At 41.9% G+C, this 27,034-nt stretch overlaps 1 protein-coding gene across 2 annotated transcripts in view; it reads right to left on the reverse strand.

The window, feature by feature from the left end:
- RAP1GAP2 (RAP1 GTPase activating protein 2) overlaps nt 1-27,034 on the reverse strand; it is an 88,993-nt gene that overhangs the window by 56,622 nt on the left and 5,337 nt on the right. For both annotated transcript variants that reach the window (XM_083379720.1, XM_083379719.1), the window contains exons 2-6: nt 11,781-11,816; nt 8,446-8,490; nt 5,977-6,009; nt 3,744-3,953; nt 841-944 (exon numbers count right to left, since the gene is read on the reverse strand). In XM_083379720.1, the coding sequence (XP_083235846.1) occupies nt 841-944; nt 3,744-3,953; nt 5,977-6,009; nt 8,446-8,490; nt 11,781-11,816 (428 nt within the window). The remainder of the gene's footprint in view (nt 1-840; nt 945-3,743; nt 3,954-5,976; nt 6,010-8,445; nt 8,491-11,780; nt 11,817-27,034) is intronic.

A 27,034-nucleotide genomic window follows, 5' to 3' on the forward strand; every position in this document is an offset into this window, starting at 1 on the left:
CTGGGGCAAGGAAAGGGAGCTCATCCCCATCATGCAGCATCAGGTCTTCAACCTGGGCTGTCAGCTTTCCAGCTGACAAGCTCAGTGTCTTTAACTGCTGAGCCATCATGCCCCTTCTTTATAAAGTATTCATATAGAAATGCAGCCAGAGAAATTAATGAACAGAACAGAACAGAATAGAAATAGAGTAGAGTAGAGTAGAGTAGAGTAGAGTAGAACAGAATAGGAGTAGAGTAGAGTAGAGTAGAGTAGAGTAGAGTAGAGTAGAGTAGAGTAGAGTAGGGTAGGGTAGGGTAGGGTAGGGTAGATTAGAAATAGAGTAGAGTAGAGTAGAGTAGAGTAGAGTAGAGTAGAGTAGAGTAGAGTAGAACAGAATAGGAATAGAGTAGAGTAGAGTAGAGTAGAGTAGAGTAGAGTAGAGTAGAGTAGAGTAGAGTAGAGTAGGGTAGGGTAGGGTAGGGTAGGGTAGGGTAGATTAGAAATAGAGTAGAGTAGAGCAGAGCAGAGCAGAACAGAACAGTAATAGAGTAGAGTAAAGTAGAGTAGAGTAGAGTAGAGTAGAGTAGAACAGAACAGAATAAGAGTAGAGTAGAGTAGAGTAGAGTAGAGTAGAGTAGAGTAGAGTAGAGTAGAGTAGAATAGAATAGAATAGAATAGAATAGAATAGAATAGAATAGAATAGAATAGAATAGAATAGAATAGCCAGACCCAAGTCCCACAGCCGTTCTACATATGTTTTAGTTTCCAGGCCTTTGATCATTTTAGTTGGTCTTCTCTGAATTTTTCCCAATCAATGCATTTTTTTCTATATATACTGTTTCCTTCATGCCTTTTCTTTACCTGAGAATAATCCGTAGATATTCCATTCCATCTGCCTCTTCACATTTAATGGAAAGGATCAAATTCCCCAGGCTGCTGGCTGTGCAGTAAAAATTTAAATGATCCTAAAGATAGAAAGTGTGTGTTAAAGAGTATCAGGGAAAAAACCCCAAAGACTCTAAACTTAGTGATTTAACCTGCCCTCCTTGCCTTTTGTGGTTTCATTGTTGATCCTTGGCTCATTTTTAGCACCCAAAAGTAATCACAAGTGACTCATCCATAGTTTATAAACACCTTGCAAATACTTTGGGGATACAAGAAACATTTATACACATAACATTCTGCAATTTTAGGGTTGGGGCCCCGTCATGCAATGCCAGGGACTGCAGATCTTAGAATGCACTGAGCATAATAGGATTGATGGGCAGGTAAGACCAGCCCCAACTTGGGAAAGTGCAAGTCCTCTTTGACTTATGACCAAAATTTGGATCTGAATTTCCATTGCTAAGCAAGGCAGTTGTTAAGTGAGTCAGGGCTGATTTTAAGATCATTTTGCCACTGTTAATCAAACCACGGCAGTTGTTAAGTGAATCATCAGTTCGTTAAGCGAATCTGCCTTCCCCCCCATTGAAATTACTTGTTGGAAGCTGGGGAGGTGATAAATTGCGATCACATGACCCTGAGATGCTGCAACCATCAAAAGTACATGCCTGTTGCCAAGCAACTAAATTTGGACCATGTGGCCGTGGGAATGCTGCAATGGTCACAAGGGCGAAGACCATGTTGTTCCTTTTTTCAGTGCCATTGTAACTTTGAACAGTCACTAAAACAAGAGTAAGCCAAGGACTATTTGTAACTTTTCTCTACATCCAACTTTATTCGCCCCAATCCCTAAGTAGGCCATCACAAGCACAGAGACAACAGATCACACCAATCCTATTGGACCTTCCTTCCTTCCTTCCTTCCTTCCTTCCTTCCTTCCTTCCTTCCTTCCTTCCTTCCTTCCTTCCTTCCTTCCTTCCTTCCTATAATAACAGAATAAAACAGTTGGAAGGGACCTTGAAGGTCTTCTAGTCCAGCCCCCTGCTCAAGCAGAAGACCTTATACTCTTCTGGACAAATGGCTGTCCAATCTCTTCTTAAAAACCTCCAGTGATGGAGCACCCACAACCTTTGACGGCAAGCCATCCCACCAGTTAATTCTTCTAACCATCATGAAGTTTCTCCTTAGTTCTAGGTTGTTTCCATCCGTTGCTTCTTGTCCTGCCTTCAGATGCTTTAATACTTCCTTCCTTCTTTCCTCAGTCTCACCTACTTCCCTTCTTCTTCTTCCCCCTTTTTCTTTTCTTCCTCTATTTTTTTTCTTTTCCTTCTTCACATATGCTCGCGTTTTTCTCTCTGCTCCCTGACATCAACCCAAATACATTTTCATCCGTTCCCTTTCAATTTTAAAAGATTTTGGGAGCTCTTCAGCGCATTGGTCTCTTTCAATGATATTCCAGCAGAGAGATATTTTCCTTTTAATAGCTGCACAGTGTTGAATTTGATGGATCTTCTGAGATGTGAATCCAGGATCTACCTCTCAGATACATCCCAAAGAAAATAGGAGAATTAAGCTGGGCAACACAGAGAATATTTAATATTTAACCCAGCATTCTGTGTCCCAGAGGGACTGACCTACCCAAGAAAGATGAAAGAAAGTCTATCATAACCCACATATATAACAGGTCTCTTGCCTCTGGGGCAAGAGACCATCTTCTCTAAAGTAGTAGCTCGCCATGGACAGTTCTTTTTTAAACCAGATAAATTGGTGGCCATCACTGAATTTGGTGGCAATGAATGCCGCCGTTGAACATAGGGTTGGGCAATTCATTTTCCCAAGGGGGTCACATCGGAAACTGGGGCTGTTGTGGAGGGCCCAACCAATAGGGCTGTGAAGGTGCATAGGCAAGGACATATGTACATTGAAAAAAAAAGAAAGTAAAGTAGCAGTCTCCTTTAAAATAAAAGAAATTCATTTGGACTGGAGGGAAACAGCCAAAGGGCCAAATGTGGCTCAGAGGTCATAAAATGCCCAGCTCTGATTTAATACTATGTTGAACTTTCATTCCCCTCATTCCACAAATTTCTTTCCCCAAAATGTCCTTTTATTAATGTTCTTTCTGTCCCCCACACCCTTCTAGTTGTCTACTTCGAATAACAATGCATCGAATATGTTACCTAGCTGGAAAATAGAACGTTTGCAAGGAAACAACGAAGCTCAGAGAGCACCGGGGCTCCCCAGTTCAACCCTGAGCTAAAGATATAGTCTTCTCTAAGTGTGTAGTAATGTGAATCTTCCCACGTTAATGTTAAATGGATAACCCTGAGTAAATGTTAATGGATGACCCTGGATTTTTACACTATGAGAGTAAATGGGTGGAAAACTCCCTACGGTAGCGAGTTTCCAGAATGAGCACAGTTCTGCAAGTCTTTCCTCATGAGTAAGGAGTCCCTGTGGGTTTTTACTTCACGCTCTTCTCCATTTCAAGGCCATTGAGACAGCACTGTCCAAAGGTATTTCCATGGTCCTGTGGCCAGCATGATGTCACAGAGCGCTGTTACCTTCCCACGGAAGTGGTACCCATTTATCTACTCCCATTTGCATGCTTTCTAACTGCTAGGCGACCAGGAACTGGGACAAAGACGGGAGCTCATCCAGTCCCGTGGCACTTGAGTCTTGAACCTGGGCTGCTGACTTTCCAGCTGACAAGCTCAGCGTCTTAGCCGCAGAGCCACTGCACCGCCCCTTATGGGAGAGCTTGTCTACTCCTCCACTGTATGCAAATATTCCCTGACATGCAACGCCACAGAGGTTTGCTCAACCCTTTAAGCTCCGCATATAACCATGAGCGCAATGGAGCAGACACCTCCTTTCCCACTAACCTTTCCTAAGAAATGTTTCCGATATGCCTTGGCTTCACCTTTGTACTCCAGTTTGTAGCCGTAAGTGCTGGGACTGAGCAGTTCCTCCTCTTCATCGCAGATGCTGCTTTCGGAGGAAGTGGGGGTGCTGAGGTTCTCGGGGTCTTCGATCCAGTATCCCCCAAATTGAGGCAAGATGATTAAAGGGTAGGGACTCCCTTTTTCTAAAATCTGTTTGGAGAGGGGAAAGAAATGGTTACCAGATGCCGCTTTAGGACCAAGTGCTTGGCTTGTCACGTCTACCTTGGTCTGACGCAGGAGGCCACTGAATGAAATGCCAATGTTGATTCCATAAATCAGTATTTCTCAACTTGGGCAATTTTCAGCTGTGCGGACCTCAAGTCCCAGAGTTCCCCAGCCAACCACGCTGGCTGGGGAATTCTGGGAGTTGAAGTCCATCTATCTTAAAATTATCAAGGTTGAGAAACACCCCCCTAAATATTTCAGGGCAGATTCGTTTCTCAGGCTTGTGGGTAAATATGGATACAGAAGAAAGGTTCACGTTCATTTCCAGGCTTTGTTGTGTTCTAGTTGTTAAATTTCCAACCCACTCTAAAGTAGTCGCATTAAAATGCCACCTTACACTCTTTACTCTCCCTACCGCAAAGTTTAAAAAAAAGTGATCTCTCAAATGCCACACATGTTGCAACCACATTCTCAAGATATGAATCAAAGGTTTTAACAAAAGACTGCTGAATGTGGCATTAATCCTGGAGAAAAGGTAGGTCTGGTTAGAAACCTCCAGAGTTCATCTGTTTCCCAGTCTCTGGATCTCTGATTAAAAATGTTTCTGTATGTGCAGACTGCGAAGATAATATTTATTCTGGATATCCCCAACCTGGTGACAACCACTTTTTTTTGCTTGTACCTCTCTGATTATTGGGAATCACAGTGAGAACACACAACACAGTGAGAAGACATTTAGATGTTGATGTTGTGATGTTGAAGAACAGCGGCCTTAGACTCCAATCTGAGTCAGTCACCAGGACCAAAGCTTTATTCTTCCAAGCTTGTGCTTGGAAGCCCATAATCAGAGAATCACTCTCTCTCTCTCCCTCTCCCTCCCTCCCCCTCCCCCTTTCCATCTCTCCCTCTCCCTCTCCCTCTCTCTCTCTCTCCCTCTCTTTATGTGCACTGAGCTTTTCTACAGGTTATATTTATAGTATAGGGTTCCTGGTTATATGTAACTTTTAGTTGTTAATTAGGATGTTGATGGTTGGCTATTATTATTACTGTGTTTTCCCGGAAATAAGACCCAACAGGAAAATATATCCTAGCATGATTTTTCAGGACACTCATAATATAAGCCCCACCCCAAAAATAAGCCCCAGTTCAGATAGTCAACCAGATGGACCCATTTAGCACTGTATTTCCCTGAAAATAAGACCTAATGTGTCTTTTGGAGCAAACATTAATTTAAGACCTGGTCTTATTTTTGAGGAAACACAGTAACTATTGTTTCTTTCTGCTGCCAAAGTTCCTAAGTACCCACCATCTGCCTATTACGTACTTAGGAGCTGATGTGCAGCACACGAAGCAATAACTAACGATAAATAAATAATAACTAATCAGCTCCCTAATTACCAACTAAAAGCTACACACAACCAGGAACCATATAAATACGAAGTGTAGAACAGCCCAGTACACATATTTTGGAGAGTGAAGTTTCCTGATGATGGGCTCAAAAGCTTAGAAGAATAAACCTTTGATCCGGGTGACCGACTCAGACTGGATCCTGCAACATTATCTTGGGACACTTATATTTACCTTCATTTGCAATATTTGCCTCACTTCTTTAAAGCATTCTTAACATTCTTTAATGTTTATTCTTGGCATTCAAACGCCTGTAGCTTTTTCAGCTGAAGGCATTTTCCAATGTATACAAAAACAAATTTATATGCAGCAGAAGCATCAGGAGCTGGGGTGGGAAGGGATTTTTTTTATTTTTTATTTTTTTAAAAAAGGCACGAGTAGCCCCAACTGTGCCATATTAAAAAAAAAGCAGGACACGTAGAAAAGGTGTGGCTTTTCAATTGCAAGGTTGTTACTTTGAGATTTTTGATCCCCGTTTAAAAGGTGACCTCAGCATGAAAATAGCTGGCCAGGTTGGCTTTAAACTTTTCAATAGCTTTCTTTTACTAATCTTTCTAATGGCTCTCCCCCCCCCCCCCCCGCCACCGCCTTGAATACATACCTCATCAATGCTGGGATAGGGGATATAGTCCTCCTGGAAGATATTAAAAAAAAACACAGAGAAGAAAATGTCACTCTCAGTTCTATTTCAAACACCATTTAAGGTAATAAAAGCAGCTTTGTTTCTTTTGGAAATATAACTGATATTGCTTTTGAAAGACTCAATTTCTTTGCAAGTGAAATTAGTACAGGCTTGATAGCTTCCTTCCTCTTTCTCTTTTTGTTCAATTGCTTCTGTTCCTCTTCTCTCTCTCTCTCTCTCTCTCTCTCTCTCTCTCTCTCTCTCTCTCTCTCTCTCTCTCTGTTTTCCACATACTATTTCCTTTCCCCCCCTATCTTTCCAAACCTCCTAGCAATATGAACTCAAGGCAGAGTTGGTATTAGGTCTCCTACATGCATGACGGAGAGCCAACCCAATATATAAAGGAAATAAAGCATTAAAAAGGGGCAGGGGGGAAATACATAGGCTCAAGGAACAAAGCTGGATTAGAGGTCTAGTTCTTTAATTTATCACTGGAATTTCAGTCAAAGGCCCAGTTTTGATACAGTCCTCAATTTATGATCACCACTGAGGCTGCATTTCCATTGCTAAGCAAGGCGGCAGTTAACTGAGTTGTGCCCGAAAGTTTACTGCCTTGTTTGCCGTGATTGTTCAGCAAATCATTGCAGTTCTTAAGTGAAACAGTTGTTTAGTGAATCTAGCTATCCACATTGACTTTGCTTGGTGGAGGTCCTCTAAAGGTAAAGGTAAAGGTTCCCCCGCATATGCGTGCTAGTCGTTTCCGACTCTAGGGGCCGGTGCTCATCTCCGTTTCAAAGCCAAAGAGCCAGCGCTTGTCCGAGGACGTCTCCGTGGTCATGTGGCCGGCATGACTAGGTGCCAAAGGCGCATGGAACACTGTTACCTTCCCACCGTAGTGTTCCCTATTTTTCTACTTGCATTTTTACGTGCGCTCACTCTGTTACGCGGCACTCAGGATTCGACCTGCCAAACTGCCGACCTTTTGATCAACAAGCTCAGCGTCCTAACCCACTGAGCCACCGCGTCCCTTTTATTTAGGATTGTACCCCATCAATAGCCCTCTAGAAGGCCTCAAATGGCAATCACATGACCCCCAGGACACACAACCATCATAAACATACCTGGTGCTAAGCGCACAAATTTTGATCAAATGACTATGGGGATGTTGCAGTCATTAAGTGTGAGGACTGGCAATCATTCACTTTTTTCAGTACCATTATCATCTTGAACAATTGCTAACCAAAGGTCGAGGACTCAGGGGCTGCCACAAAGAAGAGGGAGTCAAGCTATTCTCCAAAGCGCCTGAAGGCAGGACAAGAAGCAACAGATGGAAACTCATAAAAGAGAGAAGCAATCTAGAACTAAGGAGAGGGAGAAAGAAGAGGGAGTCAAGCTGTTCTCCAAAGCACCAGAAGGCAGGACAAGAAGCAACGGATGGAAACTCATCAAGGAGAGAAGCAACCTAGAACTAAGGAGAAACTTCCTGACATTTAGAACAATTAACCAGTGCAACAACCTGCCTTCAGAAACAGTGAATGCTCCAACACTGGACGTTTTTAAGAAGAGACTGGACAGTCATTTGTCTGAAATGGTATAGGGTTTCCTGTCTGAGCAGGGGACTGGAGCACTCACAGCTTCTGGAGACAGGTCATTCCACTGACTGATTGTTCTAACTGTCAGGAAATTTCTCCTTAGTTCTAGGTTGCTTCTCTCTTTGATCAGTTTCCATCTGTTGCTTCTTGTCCTGCCTTCAGGCGCTTTGGAGAATAGCTTGACTCCCTCTTCTTTGTGGCAGCCCCTGAGATATTGGAACACTGCTATCATGTCACCCCTCGCCCTTCTCTTCATTAAACAAGACATACCCAATTCCAGCAACCGTTCCTTATATGTTTTAGCCTCCAGTCCTCTGATCATATTTGTTGCTCTTCTCTTTACTCTTTCTAGAGTCTCAACATCTTTTTTACATCGCGGTGACCAAAACTGGATGCAGTATTCCAAGTGTGGCCTTACCAAGGCATTGTAAAGTGTTCATGCAGCCTAGCACTGTGTTGGCTTTTTTGGCAGCTGCAGCACACTGCTGGCTCATATTTAAGTGATTGTCCACTAGGACTCCGAGATCCCACTCACAGTTACTACTGTTGAGCAAGGTACTATCTATACTATACCTGTGCATTTGTAGAACCTTACTTTTTTCACCATTGAATTTCATTTTGTTAATTAGCACCCAGCATTCAAGTCTGTCCAGATCCTCCTGTATCTTAAGCCTATCTTTTGGAGTGTTGGCTATTCCTGCCAGCTTGGTGTCATCTGCAAATTTGATGAGTTCCCCATCCCTCATGCAAAATTTGGAATCCTATGATCCTGACTGCAATCCTGTATTTTGCTCTGCAACTTTCCTCCTCCAGAAAGATTGTGGGGTAATTAAAAGAGCTTTGCAATAACTCTGACCTTGTTTCTCTGGCCTCCACCCTTCTGTTCTTCTGATTTTGGACCCTGTTTGGATGAAGAAAAAGTAGTTAAAGACCTCAGTTAAAAGACAAAAAAACTCAGAATACCTACAAAGCATCTGCTTAGATTTGGTCTCACCATATAAGTCTATTTCTCACTCTTTCTAGGGGCAGGGGTCCCCAATCTGTGGGCCACAACCCACTACAGATCCGTAGCCTATGTGCAACTGGGCTGTGTGAGTGGCTGGCTGGTATGCACGCATTCACACGCACACACAGCCCCACTCACACAAGCATTGTGGGTGCTCACGGACCCTCTCACACAAGCATTACAGGCGCTTGCAGCCCCTCTCGCACATCATGGGTGCCCTCGTCCTCACTTGCACGAGCAACAGGTGCTCGTGTGCGTGTGTGTGTTGCCTCTTTCCCCCCTCCCCCCTCCCCAGGCTGCCAACCCAGAAAGGTTTTAGGAACTCTGTTCTGGGGCATGCGACCAAAGAAGAAGTTGCAGAACAAATATTTTATTTACTAATTTATTACATTTTTATGCTGAAGTTGCTGAAGTTCACCCATGTTATTCATTGGAAAGAGTCTAATGCAGGGGTCCCCAACCCCCAGTCTGTGAACTGGTACCGGGCCATGGCAGGCCAGCAACTGGTCCGCACAAAGAAGCAAAGCCCCATCCGCGAGATGCAGGCAGTACATGAAACGACACCCCCTCCGGTCTGCGGAAAAACCTCTTTCCACAGAACCGGTTCCTGGTGCCCAAAAATTTGGGGACCTCTGGTCTAATGCAGTATTCCAACTTTGTCCACTGGAAGATGTATGGACTTCAACTCCCAGAATTCCCCCACCAATCATTCCCCATGTTGGCTAGGGAATTCTGGGAGTCGAAGTTCACACATCTTCCACTAGACAAGGTTGGAAAACACTAATTTAATGAGAAAAGTTTATTTGCTTCTCTATTTAACAGCAATTCAACTTTCAAAACTATCTGGCCCCATGAATATGGCATAACAATTGTCACTTAATCTAATGAGTTCAGAAAATATTTCCAGAACCCTTTTAAATGCATTTAAAACCAGTTCTGTTAATACAAACCAAAGCTAACACTTAACAATATGAAGCTATTCAGGGGAAGGAAAGTTAAATACCATGGGTTTCAAATGTTGTGAAGCTTTAGTTGATGATGGCACTCTTCTTTCTTATTTTATTTACTGCTAAGAATATCCTTAATGAATGGAAACAGCCATCTTTTCATTTTTATCAGAAATGACACAGTAGTAGAACATATCATACAGTCACTGCTTCTCTTAAAGTGGCATACTCATGAAGATTCCTCTGCAGAGGTGGCAGGGCCACAAAACTGAGAATTTTCCAGCAGGGGAGGGGTTTAAGAAGCTGAACAACTATCTCGTTTATTTAGCGACAAAGTTTATATGGCCACCCAAGTCACTTATGGTGATTCCAGGTGATTTACAGAAATAAAACCCCAAGCTAAAACTGAATAAACATCTCCCCCATAGCAACAATAATCAAATCAAGCACTTGATAAGTTCTGATTCGCCCTGGGGTCCCCAAGCCTGTTGGCAAACCATATCTTCAGGGTGTCAAAGTAGGGGGCTAATCTTCTTGGGAAAAAAAATTATTACTTTTTATAGGGCTAAAAGCGAGGGTAGGGAAATGGGGGTTTGGGATAGGGTAGAGGAAGGGTTGGGGGTGAGGGTTGGGGTTTCCCCCGATAACATTCAAAATTTGGCAAACCGCATGTTGTCTGGGTAAATGTACATAAATCAAGATAATAAAGCTAACAATAACACTGATAGGTATAATAAATTATCAAAAACAATACTACATTTTCAATGTATGATATCATTCTTACTCAAACAAATTCAAAATTGCATATCACATTCCTTCCTCTCTAACTCGCTTATCTAGCCATTGATAAAATTTATTCCAAGTTCTATAGTAAACTAAATGTTCTTTCTCTTTAATCTCTAAAGCTAGTCTATCCATTTCTGCACAGCCCAATATTGCCTTAATAAGGAACATAAGGATGATGTTACACAAAGAGGGAGCCACCAGAGACAAGGCCCTTCTTTTGGGTCCCGCTACATGAAATTAAGAGGGGGAACTCATAACAAACCCTGCCCCCCTCATTCTGGTAGGCCAGGTAGATAGCATAGCATAAGAGCATTAGTGTCAGAAGCACCGAGGGGCTTCCAGGTTGAAATGATTAGCCAGTGACATCACTGTTGCTCATGGGACACCAGGTTTCATGTCCCTGGTCACGGGAGAGATGGTTAAGCAACTCTCCAGCAGGAGCTAGACCACAGGACGGGAGCTCAACCCTGCCTCAGCACATGGGTCTTGAATGCGGGCTTGCTAACCTCCTACCCAGCATTCCTAACCATGCAAGCCACCGTGCTCCTTGGTCAGGTAAATGAAACTGGGAAAGGACAGTCCTTCAAACAAACTAACCCTGAGCCACCTTAAGTCTTGCAGAAGCACACAAGACATTATTACAGCAAAACTCCAAATGACATTTATGTGCTATTTTCTCCCGTTGACAAAGCTTAACACATTTGAGACACCTGGGGCTCTTCACTGAACAGTGTTGGAATTGGGAGGGGGGGTGGAGGAAGAAAGGAATACACTACACCAGCAATATAGTGAAGCTGAGTGCTTGCTTTCCTCTGCTGTCCCTTGCCCAACCAACAGTGGATATTTAAGGCATGCTGTTTTTGAGGCAGGGATCAGCTTCTCAAGAATAGCATATGTTGATTGCCTCAACCCTCCAAAACATCTAATTCCCCTTCTCAGTGAAAGAGCAAGAATCTAGTTAGAACAGGGGTACTCAACCCACGGGTGGCAGCCCACTACCGGGCCACAGCCTGTTCAAAACTGGGCTAGGGGAGAGATGGGCAAGTGCATGCGCGTGAAGCTCCACTCGCGTGAACAGCAGACAGGTCTGCATGTCCTCGCACGAACCTCCACTCGCACAAGCAGAGGGTGTTTGCACTTGCATGCAAAGCTCCATTTGCGTGAAGTGGAACTTCACGTGCATGCACAAGTGCCCTTCACTCAATTTAATTTAATAAATTCAAATTCAAATTCAAGCACCCTCCACTTGCACGTGGAACCTCACACGTGGACACAAGCACCCTCCATTCATGTGCAAAGCTCCATTTGCATGAGTGGAGGACGCAAGCAACTGCCGCTCCCTTAAATGGAGCTGTGCACACACACATTTGCCATTCACATGCACCCCTCCCCACTGCCAAGCTAAAAAGGTTGGGAACTGCTGAGTTAGAAGACATATGCTGTTTCACTTACCTGCATTTTTTCAAGCATTTCAAAGAATTCTGCAGACTAGGGGGGGGGGGAGAGAAAAAAAATGCAAGAAATGAATGTCAACTTGAAATGACCACTCCAAATATATCTAATATAAAGTTTTACATTTTTCACTTAAAAATCTAATCAGTGGATATGAAAACCAGTGGCTATGAAGACCCTGGAATCTATTTGAAGGGCTATCACAGAAAGGAGGGGTCAACCTATTTTCCAAAGCACCTGAAGGCCTGGCAAGGAATAACGGATGGAAACTGATCAAGGAGAGATTCAACCTAGAAACAAGGAGATATTTTCTGACAATGAGAACAATCAACCATTGGAAAAGTTTGCCTTCAGAAGTTGTGGGAGCTTCAACACTAGAAGCTTTCAAGAAGAGACTGGACTGCCATCTGTCAGAAATGATGTAGGATCTCCTGCTTGGGTGGAGGGTTGGACTAGATGATTTACAAGGTCCCTTCCAACTATTCTATTCTATTCTATTCTATTCTATTCTATTCTATTCTATTCTATTCTATTCTATTCTATTCCCATTCCCTATTCTATTCTATTCTATTCTATTCTATTCTATTCTATTCTGTTCTGTTCTGTTCTGTTCTGTTCTGTTCTGTTCTGTTCTGTTCTGTTCTATTCTATTCTATTCTATTCTATTCTTACCAGGAGTCAAGATTGTCTTGAGGAAGATTTTATCTGGTCTATCAAAAACTTTACCTATTTTTCAGGAAAGGAACTATGGGGTGGAAACATTTCAGATGAATAAATATTGGTATCATCCTGATAGCTACGATGAACTTTTACTCAAGCTTCAAAGTTTTGTGACACAAAGTTACCAATAACATCTTAAGAAATTTCCAAATGTAACCATGCCTTACAAGTATACTTCTCTGAGCATCAGCTGCCAAATCAATCAATCAACCAACCAACTAACATGTTGGCCTTTTGGCATAATATTTGCAGTGCCAGGAGGGAGAATCAAGTAGGTATAATTTCAGTAAACACAGAATACGGTATATCTCACTATGAAAACTTTGGTTGAGTCAATTACGTAGAGGTAGTCCTTGACTTTACAACCACAACTGAGACCAGAATTTCCGTTGCTAAGCAAGACAGTTGTAAAGTGAATTGTGCCCAATTTTATGACCTTCTTTGCCACAGTTGTTAAGCGAATCACTGGAGCTGTTAAGTGAAACATGCTTCGCTATTGATTTTGCTTGTTGGAAAACAGCTGGGAAGGTTATAAATCCATGGTGGCGAACCTATAGCATGCTTGCCACAGGTGGCACGCAGAGCCCTCTCTGTGGGCATGTGCACCATTGCCCCAGTCCCAGGCCTTCAGCTGGGTTTTATTAAACCTTTTCGCTTTAGGCCTCCACCACCATGTGCAAAAAAAAGGTTCAATCAATCAATCAATTTCAACTTCTTGTGGGGAAAAAAAAGATCTCGCAAAGTTGGAATTGATTGAACTTTTTAGTCCCACCCTGTCTGCTGTTACCACCACAGTCACACCCACCTAATGGGCTACACCCACCCAATTGGCCACACCCACCCAATGGGCCATGCCCACCCGGCACCCGATGATACATAAGTGGGTTTTGGGTTGCAGTTTGGGCACTCAAGTCTCTAAAAGGTTTGCCAACACTGTTATAAATGATGATTACTTGATGCCGGAACAGTGCAATTGTGATAAATACATGCTAATTGCCAAGCACCTGAACTTTGATCACATGACCATTGGGATGCTGCAGTGGTCATAAGTGTGAAAAACAGTCATAGGTCACTTTTTCAATGCCATTCTAAGTTTAAATAGTCACTAAATGAATGGTTCTAACTATCTATATTTGCTTGCCCAGATGTTGAGTTGTCAACATTTTTCAGATTATGAATGGAATGGAATGGAATGGAACGGAACAGAACAGAACAGAACAGAATACAATAGAATAGAATCTTTATTATCATTTTAAATGTACACTAAGCATACATTAAAGAGCCTTGGTGGAGCAGTGGGCTAACGCCTCCTTAAGTAACACCAGCTGCCTGCAATTATTGCAGGTTCGCATCCCACCAGGCTCAAGGTTGACTCAGCCTTCCATCCTTCCCAGGTAGGTAAAATGAGGACCCAGATTGTTGGGGGCAATTAAGCTGACTTTGTAATAATGCCGCTTGGGGTGTGTGTGAAAGCCCTAATAAGCAGGCATATACATGGAATGAAGGCTACTGCTAAGCTTGTAAGCCGCCCTGAGTCTTCGGAGAAGGGCGGGATATAAATGCAATAAAAATAAAAATAAATAAATAAATAAATAAAATGACATTTCATTGCATTCAGCTCTCAAAAAATACCATTATGCATTTACCAACATAAACACACACACATACACATGACACAGAGAAACATCACAATCTAGTTTCAATATATACATACACATGGCAAAAAAAAAAGAATCCTATGAATTTACAAGACGGATGGCATAAGGAACAAAGCTATTACAGAATCTAGTAGCCCTGGTATAAATACTTCGAAACCTTCTCCCAGAGGGGAGCAACAGAAACAGACTGTGAAGTGGGTGTGTGGGCTCTCTAACTATGCTCCGAGCTCTAAGCATATAAGCACTTGTAAACAGTGTCCTGAATAATGGGAAGGAAGCTTCCAATAATCTTCTCAGCTGTCCTTATCACTTACTGTCTGTGTGGCACAGCTACCACAGTGGACGCATCCATGTAGATTCTTCTCACAAGAGTACAAAAGTGGATTGCCATTGCTTTCTTTCAATATTTTTTTAGCTCCCTCACCTAATGTATAGCCCTGGTATTTTCCACATAGTCTCCCATCTGAATACTAGCCAGACGTGACCCGACTTAGCTTCCAATCCCAAACATGGTCAGCCAGCTTGCAAAAACACTGCTCTACATCCACCCCAAGAAAAACACAGTTACACAATGGAAATGGCAACAAGAAAAGCCAACGATAAATCAGTTGTAAAGCAATTACAACATAAACATTACAAAACGCAATAAAAGGGAACAGAAGACAGGATTATATGTAATTACAGAAGGCAGCAATTTTTTAAAGGAGGAATTTCAGCCTTAAGTGCCAAAGGCATTTCTAAACAGCAAAATGAAACTGAGAAAGGAAAGCTATTAAAGCTGTTCTTCTTTTTGAATGAATACCCTGTGTTTCTACTTATACAAATAGTCCTCAACTTATGACTGCAATTGAGCCCCAAATTCTGTTGCTAAGTGAGACAGTTCTTAAATCAGTTTTGTCCCATTTTACGACCTTTCTTGCCAAATTTGAATCACTGCAGTTGTTAAGTTAGTAACATGGTTGTTAAGTGAATCTGGCTTTCCCGTTGACTTTATTTGTCAGGAGGTCACAAAAGGTGATCACGTGACCTCAGGACACTGCAACTGTCATAAATACGAACCAGTTGCCAAGCGTCTGAATTTTGATCACGTGACCCTGGGAATTCTGCAACAGTCCTAAGTGTGAAAAATGGTCATCAGTCACTTTTTTTAGTGCCATTGTAACTTCAAACGGTCACTAAATGAATGGTTGTAAGTTGAGGACTACCTGTACAAGCAGCATAAAACAGTAGAATTAAATGCAAAATCTAAAACACAGCAACAAAATTAAGACAATCAAAACTAAATCCATTGAAAAGAGATGGATTTTGCTGTGTTCTAAAATATTGGACAAGTGGGCTCACTTATGCAAAGAAAAACTACCCAGCAACTAGAAATGGGAAAACCACCTGTTGAAGAGTTCTAAAACACTGAATTATTATCCCTTGCCATAAAAAGCAGGTTATAAAAAGGTGCTGTGGCTAAAAAAGATATACCTGCATTTTTTGGAACTAGTCATGTTCAATCCATGGGAGAAATTGGAGAAATTCTCAACATTATAATATTATATTTATAATATTTTATATATATTATTATATATATATATATATATATATATATATATATATATATATATATATATATATATATATATATATATATATATATACATACATATATGTGTAAATTTTAAAAATAGTCAACAAGCATTTGACACATATACATATATATACCGGTATATGTATAAATAATATTATAATGTTGAGAATACACACACACACACACAAACATACACACACACACACACACTGCTCAAAAAATAAAGGGAACACAAGATAAGACATCCTACTATTAAATACAGTACATTGTGTTGTTTAAGTGTTCCCTTTATTTTTTTTAGCAGTATATTTATTTATTAATTTATTATTTATTGTTTAGACTTATATACCGCCCTTCTCCCGTAGGACCCAGGGCGGTTCACAAGGCGATTAAAACAATATAATGACACAAAAGTTAATAACAAATTAAAATAAATTAAATTATCCTTAATTAAAATCTAAAACCCTTAACTCTAATTAAAAAACCCAATTACAATAGGTTAAAAATTAGAAGTTCTCAGTCCTGGCCGGAAAGCTCAAAGAGCCAGGTCTTTATAATAGTGCTTGGTGTCTTGGTGGCTCTTTTAAACATGGGTCAATCAAATTGTGTCCAGTTCAGAAAAAGAACCTGTGGGGTGCATATAAAATATGCATACATCTTAAGTATGGAAGTATGGTATGGTATGGTATGGTATGGTATGGTATGGTATGGTATGGTATGGTATGGTATGGTATGGTATGGCATGGCATGGCATGGCATGGTATGGTACTATAGACTGTCAAGCTACAAAGATTTATTCTCTTTAGGACTGCCATACTGCTTCTAGCTTGCCTACATTTGCAAGGGGGGAGGGAAGAGCCTGGGATCCACAGGTGAGAGCCGAGAACGCTGAAGAAATGTTTTGGCAAAGCCAAGTTTTCTTCTCATAACAATTGCTGGAATATTCATTGGACAATATGACTTGAACTGTCAGAGAGGGAGAGAAAATTTTACTCTTTTAATTATCTGTTTCACGCCACGTTGCCAGAGCTAGTTTTCCTTCTATCTACCAGTATGCTACGTATGCCTAATAAAGTTTACATTAGAGATCACTATGTCTCCGATGTTTTACTTCATTGAGCTTTTCAGCCTGGAATTGACATAGATAGTACAATATTAGTATAGATAAGTATATGTTATATTGTGTTGCATTGCATTGCATTACGTAAAATATATAAAAAGGAAAGAAAGAAAGAAAGAAAGAAAGAAAGAAAGAAAGAAAGAAAGAAAGAAAGAAAGAAAGAGAGAAAGAGTAAAATCTCTCTTTACATCTAGCACAGTACTACCTGGAGAAGACCAAATCACTCAGTTTCACAATCTCCCCCATTTAAAAAAAAACACACACCAAAAACTCACATTCCTCCTGACTCATTTATTACCGTAAGGACTTTTTGCATTTTAACCCCAAATAAACTGAGTGACATTTTTTCTTTCTTTCTTTAATAGTATCTTCTCAAGAAGACCTAAAGCTGAGATTCATCTTTTCCTTCACCTACTAAAGAACGGTTTGATATACCACAGTCTAAGGAGCTTCTTGTGGCCCTATGCAGTGGTGGGATTCAGCCGGTTCGCAGCACTTCGCCAGAACCGGTAGCTAATTTTTTGTTGCCCAGGCTCAAAATGGACTTCTGGAAGTGACATCCACACAGAGAACTGGTTGTTCACATATTTGAATCCCACTGCTGGGTCCTAAACTTTATTTTTAGGTCCGCAGCTCGCATGCTTGAAATTTGGAGCAACGTTGTGCACTCCTGGGATACACTAAAATTAGAACAGAACACAATGAGGTGAGATAAAGCAAATGTAAAGCAAGATGCGTTAATGAGTGAAATAGTTTGAAAAGCTACTATGGTGTAAGGCAGGGGTGTCAAACTCAATTTCACTGAGGGCCGCATCAGCATTGCGGTTGCCCTCAGGGGGCTGGGTGGGTGTGGCCAGGGTGGGTGTGGCCTGCTGAGTGGGCGTGGCTAGAGTGCGTATGGCCTACTGGGTGGGCATGGCCAGCTCTACATCGTTTGCTTCAAGGGGGCCTATGGGGGCCTGGGCAGGAGTGGGACAGATCTGGGGGTCTCTGGCAGGAGGAGGGTCTCTGGGCCAGGGCCAAGGCAGAGGGGGCCATTCCCTCACTGTTTCCAGGATGGCTTCGTGGGCCACATGAAACCACTTCGTGGGCCGGATCTGGCCCCCGGGCCTTGTGTTTGACATGTCTGGTGTAAGGTGAAGGTGTTGGACTAAGAACAAGGTGACCAGGCTTTTGGTCTTACCAAGGAGCCGTGTGGCACAGTGCAAGTAATTCTGCCCACTGTCAAGAATTTGATTCTTTCCATTTTGATTGGCTCAAGGTTGACTCCGCCTTTCATCCTTCCAAAGTCAGTAAAATGAGGATCCAGATTGTTGGGGGCAATATGGTCACTCAGTAAACTGCTCAGAGTGTGTTGTAAGGCATGATTAAGGGGTATATAAGTCTAAGTGCTATTGCTATTGCTTACCCCCAGCCACAAGAGTTCCCTGGAAGACTATGGACCAGTCTTTTTCTCTCAGCCCAAGTGTCAACGCTGCTAACATCGGATGTTCTTGCTTTGACAACAGATGGAAATGCAGCCATTTTTCTCTATTGCTTTTGGAGTTAGTTGATGCTGGGAGGGGGAATGTGGATGAGAGTCCAGCTAATCATAACAATAATAACTCAGCCGTGGGAGCCCAAGGTCATTGGGCCCAGAGTTGATAGAGTTTTGGTGGGCTGGAGAGCTGGGGAGAAAGCCTGCGCTGAAAGCTAATTGGGGAATGTGATTTATGACTGTTTATTGGAGGAGGGAATTGTGTTTTGATACTTTGTATCCAGGGGAGGGGAATTTAGTTTTTGGTTTCGACTATGTAGTGTCGATATTTGTTTCTCAAAATAAAGATTCTTTAAGGTAAACAATGCCTCAAAGTTCTTTTGAAGAGTTTCATCTGTTGGAACCATGACACCAAGAACCAGAATGATATGCAGGTAGTCCTCAGCGTATGACCACAATTGATCCCAAGAAAGGAGAATATTAAAATGAGAGCTCCTTGGTGCTCTCTGAGCTTGGTTGTTTTGGTTATTTGGCAATTTCCAAAATTATTTGGTAATTCTTGGTTACTCCAAGATTACCATCAGACCAACTATCAAAATTTAAACAGTAAACAAGTACAGGTAGTCCCTGACTTATGACCACAACTGAGCCCCACATTTCTGTTGCTAAGTGAGACCAGCTGTTAAGTGAATTTGCCCCATTTTACAATGTTTTTGCCATGGTTGTTAAGTGAATCACTGCAGTTGTTATGTTAGTAACATGGTAGGCTAAGCGAGTCTGCCTTCCCCATTGACTTTGCTTATCAGATGGTCACAAAGGGACACTGTAACTTTCATAAATATGAACTAGTTGCCAAGCGTCCAAATTGTGATCATGTGACTATCGGGATGCTGCAACAGTCATGTCAAAAACGGTCGTAAGTCACTTTTTCAGTGCCGGTATACCTTCGAACAGTCACTCAATGAATGGTTGAAAGTCGAGGACTACTTGTAGCAGAGAAGGAGCTGGACTAGGAGTTCAAGTCCCCTTCAACCTCAGAAACTCACTGCAAATTACCAGGATCATTCATTCAGTTCAAAGAACGAGAGTTTAGCACTGTTACCTGTACAGAAGAATCTAGTCAACTAACGGTTAAAGCTAAACTGGTGCTAGATAAGGGTCAATGGAATTCACAGGGGGCTGAACTTAGGTCTCTTGTAGCATTGCAATGACTCCAAACTGATGACTCCACCTTCCAGCTCACACTGCTCTTTTCCCACATTAGCGCAGGAGTCCCCAACCTGTAGGCCACGGCCCACTACCGGTCTGTGGCCTATCTGCAACCGCACTGTGTGAGTGGCTGGCTGATGCGCATGTGTGCATGTGCACACACAGCCCCACTCACGCAAGCGTCACAGACATTCGGGGCCCCACTCACACGAGAGTCACAGGCATTTATGTCCCTACTCATATGAGCAATGGGTGCTTGTGCACCTGCCCTTCCCACAAAACCATTTCCTCTTTTCCCCCTCCCTCTGGAAAAATTGGGGAACTCTTCATTAGAGGACTTTGAGGCATCCCCCATCCCCAAAACCATTGTGATGTAATGGTTACAATGCTGAACTTAGAATGGGAGGGGGGACACAGGTTGTACTTCCCCCTTCAGCCATAGAAACTCACTTCTGAAATAAGAAGGAGAAGGAAAAGGAGAAGGAGAAGGAGAAGGAGAAGGAGAAGGAGGAGGAGGAGGAGGAGGAGGAGGAGAAGAAGAAGAAGAAGAAGAAGAAGAAGAAGAAGAAGAAGAAGAAGAAGAAGAAGAAGAAGAAGAAGAAGAAGAAGAAGAAGAAGAAGAAGAAGTAGTTGGAAGGGACCTTGGAGGTCATCTAGTCCAACCCCCTGCTAAGGCAGGAAACCCTATACCATTTCAGGCAAATGGCTGTCCAGTCTCTTCTTAAAAACTTCCAGTGTTGGAGCATTCACCACTTCTGGAGGCAGGTTGTTCCACTGGTTAATTGTTCTAACTGTCAGGAAGTTTCTCCTTAGTTCTAGGTTGCTTCTCTCCTTGACTAGTTTCCATCCGTTGCTTCTTGTCCTGCTTTCAGGTGCTTTGGAGAATAGCTTGACTCCCTCTTCTTTGTGGCTGCCCCTGAGATATTGGAACACTGGGTCTGTCTCTCTCTCTCTCTCTCAGCCAACCCCCCACCCCACCCCCCACTCCTATGTTTGTTATCATGGCCTGCTCTTGAAACATCCCACAGAATTAGTGTCTTAATCCCTTCAGTGAAAATTCTAAGTCTGTGATTATGGAATCGTAATTGACCCCCCTTCCTCAAAAGAAAAAAAGGCCCTAAAATGGAAAGGAGTAGGCCTTTTAATCCAGAGAAAAGGCAGAGATGGACTATTAGACTAATTTGTGGCCAGCTTCCAACAGCCAACCCAAGCAAATGAGATTTACTGTACCACATTTTGAATTTTCCAGTCATTTGCAAGGTCATCTCCTGCAGTCTTCTAACAGCAGGGTAATTGGACTGCAATTTTATTTTTCTCAGGAAGCTGCCTTCCTTGGAAAGAGAGAGACAGAGGAAGCGGAAACTACAAATAAAGCACACAAGTTATCTATCAGCGTTGGGAGACATGGTCAAATATAGGAACACTCCTAATAATCAAACACTACTTTCTTTGCGAGAACAAAGACAGAAGCCAGGTAGGAAACGCTGCCAACAGGACCATCTTCTCCACCCACTTAGACATCTGAGGGATCACACCTTTGTTTGTTCATCGGGATCCCCTCCATCTTCAGCTCTTTTAGTTTCCAACCACCGTCACTGTACATGCACACACGGATGCATACTTCTGATTCATTTAGTCTTTCGTCCATCTCTTCCTGAATTTCAGTTTAACTAGAAATGTCACAGGAAGCCATGCTTGGCAGAGAAATTCTACAGCCCTTCTTCGTATGGTTCTCATTCCATTTCGTGAAAGAGAATGGCTTTTCAAAAGATCTTCAAACGACAACAGTGAAGTATAATATCCTTGGCATTTGGTGTTGAGATAACGGAATAACAGAGTTGGAATAGACCTTGGAGGTCTTCTAGTCAGGCAGGAGATCCTATACCATTCCAGACAAATGGTTGTCCAATCTCTTCTTAAAAACTTCCAGTGTTGGAGCATTCACCACTTCTGGAGGCAGGTTGTTCTATCGGTTAATTGTTCTAACAGTCAGGAAGTTTCTCCTTAGATCTAGGTTGCTTCTCTCCTTGACTAGTTTCCATCCGTTGCTTCTTGTCCTGCTTTCAGGTGCTTTGGAGAACAGCTTGACTCCCTCTTCTTTGTGGCAGCCCCTTAGATATTGGAACACTGATATTATGACAATTGAGAGGAATCTAGGAATTTCTTCTCTTTCATGGCATATTTGTACATTGATCTAAGTCCTCTCTTGTTCTCACAGTTCCATAAAAATCCAGGATAGACCTGAGGAAGGATGTTCTCCCAAGGACCTTTTTCAGAATTAACTCTTAGCAGCTGGGAAGACTACCAAGTCATAGAAAGCAGTTTCATAGGAAAATTAACATGGCCATAGCATATTCTATCAAATCCAATAAAGTAAATTAAAAAAACACCACCAACTCAAAGGAAGTTATTAAGTACCCAGGAAGTAAAGTAGAAAAACAGAAGCTTGTTCCAGAAGATGGGAAAAAATATGAGAAACTGCAGGTCGGATGTGGTACAATGCTAACCTAAGACTGAAACTTTCTAAACTTTCTAAAATGAATTATGATACTGTAGCAAATGGAGCAATTTTAAAAGGTTCTGAAAATGCTGGAATATTTGATTTTGAATAGTATAACTTTGAAATTAATTTTATAGAATAACTGCATTTTTGCAGGAGAGAAAAATTATTTTCACTATTGGAGACATAAAAAGACAGACAAATATCAGAGATATTTCTGAGGACTTTGAATCAATCATGTCAGTTGTGTTGTGTGTTCTCGTCTGTTCCCAGAAGAAGATGTTACAGTAAAAAAATATTAGAACAAAACTTTTCTGACATGAATGCAGGGGATAATGTGAATAAGGATGTGCCACTGGATATATAAAAAATATGGCTGAGGCTTCAAAAATTAAGAAAGAAATAAAAATGTCAATTCAGTAAAATGAGTGCAATAATTTCTTCCTGCTGGACTTACAATAGAGGCACAACAAAGTTTTGAAGATATTCCGGACAAGGGACAAATAAATGTTGAATTAAAGAGCACGACAGATTTGTGACAAAGGAAGCAATATAACGTGAGTGTCGTGGTTCCAACAGATGAAACTCTTCAAAGAACTTTGACAGTGGGTTTATTTGATCAGGTTTAACATGGGATATGTTGTTATTTTGGGCAGCTCTTTCTGACTTGCTGACAGCTGGAATGGAAAAGGGGTATACTGGATTTGCTTACGGTTAAGACTTGAGGTATAGAATGATGAATTTTATATTTGCTACCAATGTTATAATTTTTAGGCTCTTAGGATTTTGCTGATACTTGGTTTGGAAAAACCATTGTTTATTGGACTTGCCTATAGATACCAACCGAGTTGTAGAATGAAAGTGGGCACGGTGGCTCAGGGGTTAAAGAAGCTGAGCTTGCCAGTTGGAAAGCTGACAGCCTGCGTTTGAGACCCAAGCACCGCGTGACGGGGGTGAGCTCCCAATACTTGCCCCAACTCCTACCCACTTAGCAGTTTGAAAGCATGCAAATGTGAGTAGATAAACAGGTTCCACTCCAGTGGGAAGGTAACAGCGTTCCATGTGCTTTGGCGTACAGCCGTGCTGGCCACATGACCACTGAAATGTCTTCAGACAATGCTGGCTCCCTTGGCTAAGAAATGGAGATGAGCACTGCCCCTAGAGTCAGACACAACTGGCCAGGGGAAACTTTTACCTCGACCTTTATGGGATGAAGAATTATATTTCTGTTAATCAAGAGGAACATGAAGAGATAGTGAAACTGTTTGTTTTTGTAATGTGGGCATCAAGTCGCTTTCTTGGGTTTCTTTTACATTATTTTTCCATTCTTCTTTTTATTCTATTTTTCTAGAGAGAGAGAGAGAGAAATATCAACAACCTAAGATATGCAGATGATACCACTCTAATGGCAGAAAGTGAAGAAGAACTAAAGAGCCTCTTGTTGCGAGTGAAGAAGGAGAGTGCAAAAGTTGGGTTGAAACTAAACATTAAGAAAACCTAGATCATGGCATCTGGCCCTCTCAATTCCTGGCAAATAGATGGGGAAGAAATGGAGGTAGTGACATATTTTATTTTCCTGGGCTCCAAGATCACTGCAGATGGGGACTGTAGCCAAGAAATTAAAAGACGCTTGGTCCTCGGGAGGAAAGCCATGGCAAATCTAGACAGCAGACTAAAAAGCAGAGACATCACCCTGTCAACAAAAGTGCATATAGTCAAGGCTATGGTTTTCCCAGTTGCAATGTATGGCAGTGAAAGCTGGACCATAAGAAAGGCTGAGCGCCAAAGAATTGAAGCCTTTGAACTATGCTGCTGGAGAAGACTCCTGCGAGTCCCTTGGACTGCAAGGCGATCAAACCGGTCAGTCCTGAAGTTGAAACTCAAATACTTTGGCCACCTAATGAGAAGGAAGGACTCACTGGAGAAGAGCCTAATGCTGGGAAAGATTGAGGGCAATAGAAAAAGGGGACGACAGAGAATGAGGTGGCTGGATGGAGTCACTGAAGCAGTAGGCGTGAGCTTAAATGGACTCCAGAAGATGGTAGAGGAAAGGAAGGCCTGGAGGAATGTTGTCCATGGGATCGTGATGGGTCGGACACGACACAACAACAAATTTTTCTATTTGGTTTGTATTATCTTTTTATTGAAGTTAAAACTATTAGCAAAAATGTTATTTCAACAAGACAATAGTGGAATTTTAGACAGTGGAAGTAGCTTGAAGTTCATCTAATCCAACTATAATTTCCTATGGATTAAGGAGACAATGGAGCTCTGTTTTTCATTTCATTTTTTCCAGCACGAGTGGAGACGCCAAACAAAAATGCAATTATAATGCCATCATGTCTCTCTGTTAAAAAAAAAAAAAAAGCTCCAGATTTACCACTACCTGTTTTAGATCTGAAAGAAGGTTCTGGGGACAGATTAACAAGGAATACAAGAGGCTGTTGTGAAAGCCATTTGGAGAAGAAAGAGTGCATTTACACTTGTTTGCTTGTTCTTAATTTTGCATTTTTAAATGGAACTCTGACTATCATTCAAAGGCAGTCCATAGCATCAGAGCTTTTTGTCCAAACGAAAAAATCAGCACTTGGGTCATTCTGAGGTAAACACCAGCCCTTTTCCTACATGCAAGCGATATCAGAGCCTTGGTGGAGCAGTGGGCTAATGCCTCCTTAAGTAACACCAGCTGCCTTCAATTAGTGCAGGTTCGCGTCCCACCAGGCTCAAGGTTGACTCAGCCTTCCATCCTTCCGAGGTAGGTAAAATGAGGACCCAGATTGTTGGGGGCAATAAGCTGACTTTGTAATAATGCCGCTTGGGGTGTGTGTGAAAGCCCTAACAAGCAGGCATATACATGGAATGAAGGCTACTGCTAAGCTTGTAAGCCGCCCTGAGTCTTCAGAGAAGGGCGGGATATAAATGGAATTAAAATTAAAAAAATAAATAAATAAATAAATCACAATGCATGAAAAAGGGGGTGGAGCTTGCATTATGATGATGCAATGCCACTTTTTGCCATCTTATGAAAGCACCTGTGAATAATTTATTTATTTATGTTTACCCCACCTTTATTATGTTTATAAGTAATTCAAAGTGGCAAACATATCCAACATTCCTTCCCCCTCCTATTTTCTACACAATAACAAGCCTGTGAGGTGAGTTGGGATGAAGTCGCCCAGCTGGCTTTTATGGGACTAGAACTCATAGTCTCCAGCTTTCTAGCCTGATGCCTTAACCACTAGACCAAACAGTCTCTTTAGCTGACCTCAGAATACAGGTAGTCCTCAACTTACGACAATTGAGCCCAACATTTTTACTGCTAAGCGAGACATTTGTTAAGTGAGTTTTACCCCATTTTACGACCTTTCTTGCCACAGTTGTTAAGAGAATCACTGCAGTTATTAAGTGAGTAACGCAGTTGTTAAGTGAATCTGGCTTCCCCATTGACTTTGCTTGTCAGAAAGTTGTACAAGGTGCGACCCCAGGATGTTGCAACCGCCATATATATGAGTCAGTTGCTAAATGTCTGAATTTTGATCACGTGACCATGGGGATGCTGCAACGGTTGTAAATGTGAAAAACAGTTATAAGTTACTTTTTTCAGTGTAGTTGTAACTTTGAACAGTCACTAAATGAGCTGTTGTAAGTTGAGGACTGCCTGTATCTCTGATGTCAGCTGAAATTTGTACTTGCCTGAATTTGAACCTGGGACTCCCCAATCTCCATCCAACATCTGGAATTCAACAGCACACTAAAGTCCATTTCCGCAATCAAAGACCAGCAGTAATAGACTTAAATGTCAAGTCTGCTACTCCTGGAAATCTGCAGCCTGACCTTCTCAGCTTTTAACTTCTTACGTTTCGGTGGAGACAAAGGTACAACTATAACCCTTATCGATAGGCAGCATTTGGTGACATTTCCAAGTTTCTGCTGCGAAAGAGAGTTTGCGACTTGCCAAAACATATGCTGAACAAAAGATGAGTTCTCAAAATTGTTCGATGTCCTTAGATTCACCTGAGGTAAAAAGGATTTCCTAACCAGTTTGTTTCTATAAGGGCGGCGTGGTGGCTCAGCGATTAAGACACTGAGCTTGTCAGCTAGAAAGCCAGCAGCCCAGGTTTGAGACCCGACACCATGCAACAGGGTGAGTTCCCAGCCTCGCCTCAGCTCCTGCCAACCTAGCAGTTCGAAAGCAGGCAAATGCAAGTAGATAAATAGGTATCACTTTGGTGGGAAGGGAACGGCGCTCCAGGGCACCATGCTGGCCATGTGAAAAAGGAAATGTCTTCTGCCCTGGCTCAATGGCCTTGAAACACAGATAAGCACCGCCCACTACAGTCAGCTAGGGAGTAAAATCCTTTACCTTTACTTACTTCTCTGTTCCTACATTCAAACAGCATTGATGTTAATGCTGACATTGGGGGGGGAAAGGACATGATTTATGATGCTAAAATGTTGGTTTCCCACACATATAAATGCACACACATCCACACATTTATATCTTCCTCTGCTATTTACACAGCAACAAAATATTTTCCCATATGTTCTTGGGAAGCTATTAATTAAACTATTTTTCACCCACTTGGAAAACAATCCCCACCCTTGTTGCATTTTCAAATTTGTATCAGTTTACAGAACCAACATTCACGTTAAGCAAGGATTTTCTCCTTCATTTTTCCTGATCAACTGCTATCAAAAAGTTTTTTAAAAATGCTTTTTGGACTTTTTTTTTAAAAAAAACCAGGAGTTTTGCACAAGTAAATAAATACATTTCAATGACATTCATGCAAGTGAAATGTGGAATCTTTGCATTGATTGATTGATTGGTTGCTTGCTTGGCTTACAGGGTTGTTCCAATCACAACTAACAGTGAATGGCCTACAACTCCTCCTCAGTATTTTAGATTATAATAAAACCAAACAAAATTGCAGTCAACAAACCGAAACAATAACAACACAACAGAAAAACCTGGAGGATGGTTGCCGTCCATTCAC

The sequence above is a fragment of the Vipera ursinii genome (assembly GCF_947247035.1).
Source record: "Vipera ursinii genome assembly, chromosome: 1".
NCBI lineage: Eukaryota > Metazoa > Chordata > Lepidosauria > Squamata > Viperidae > Vipera > Vipera ursinii.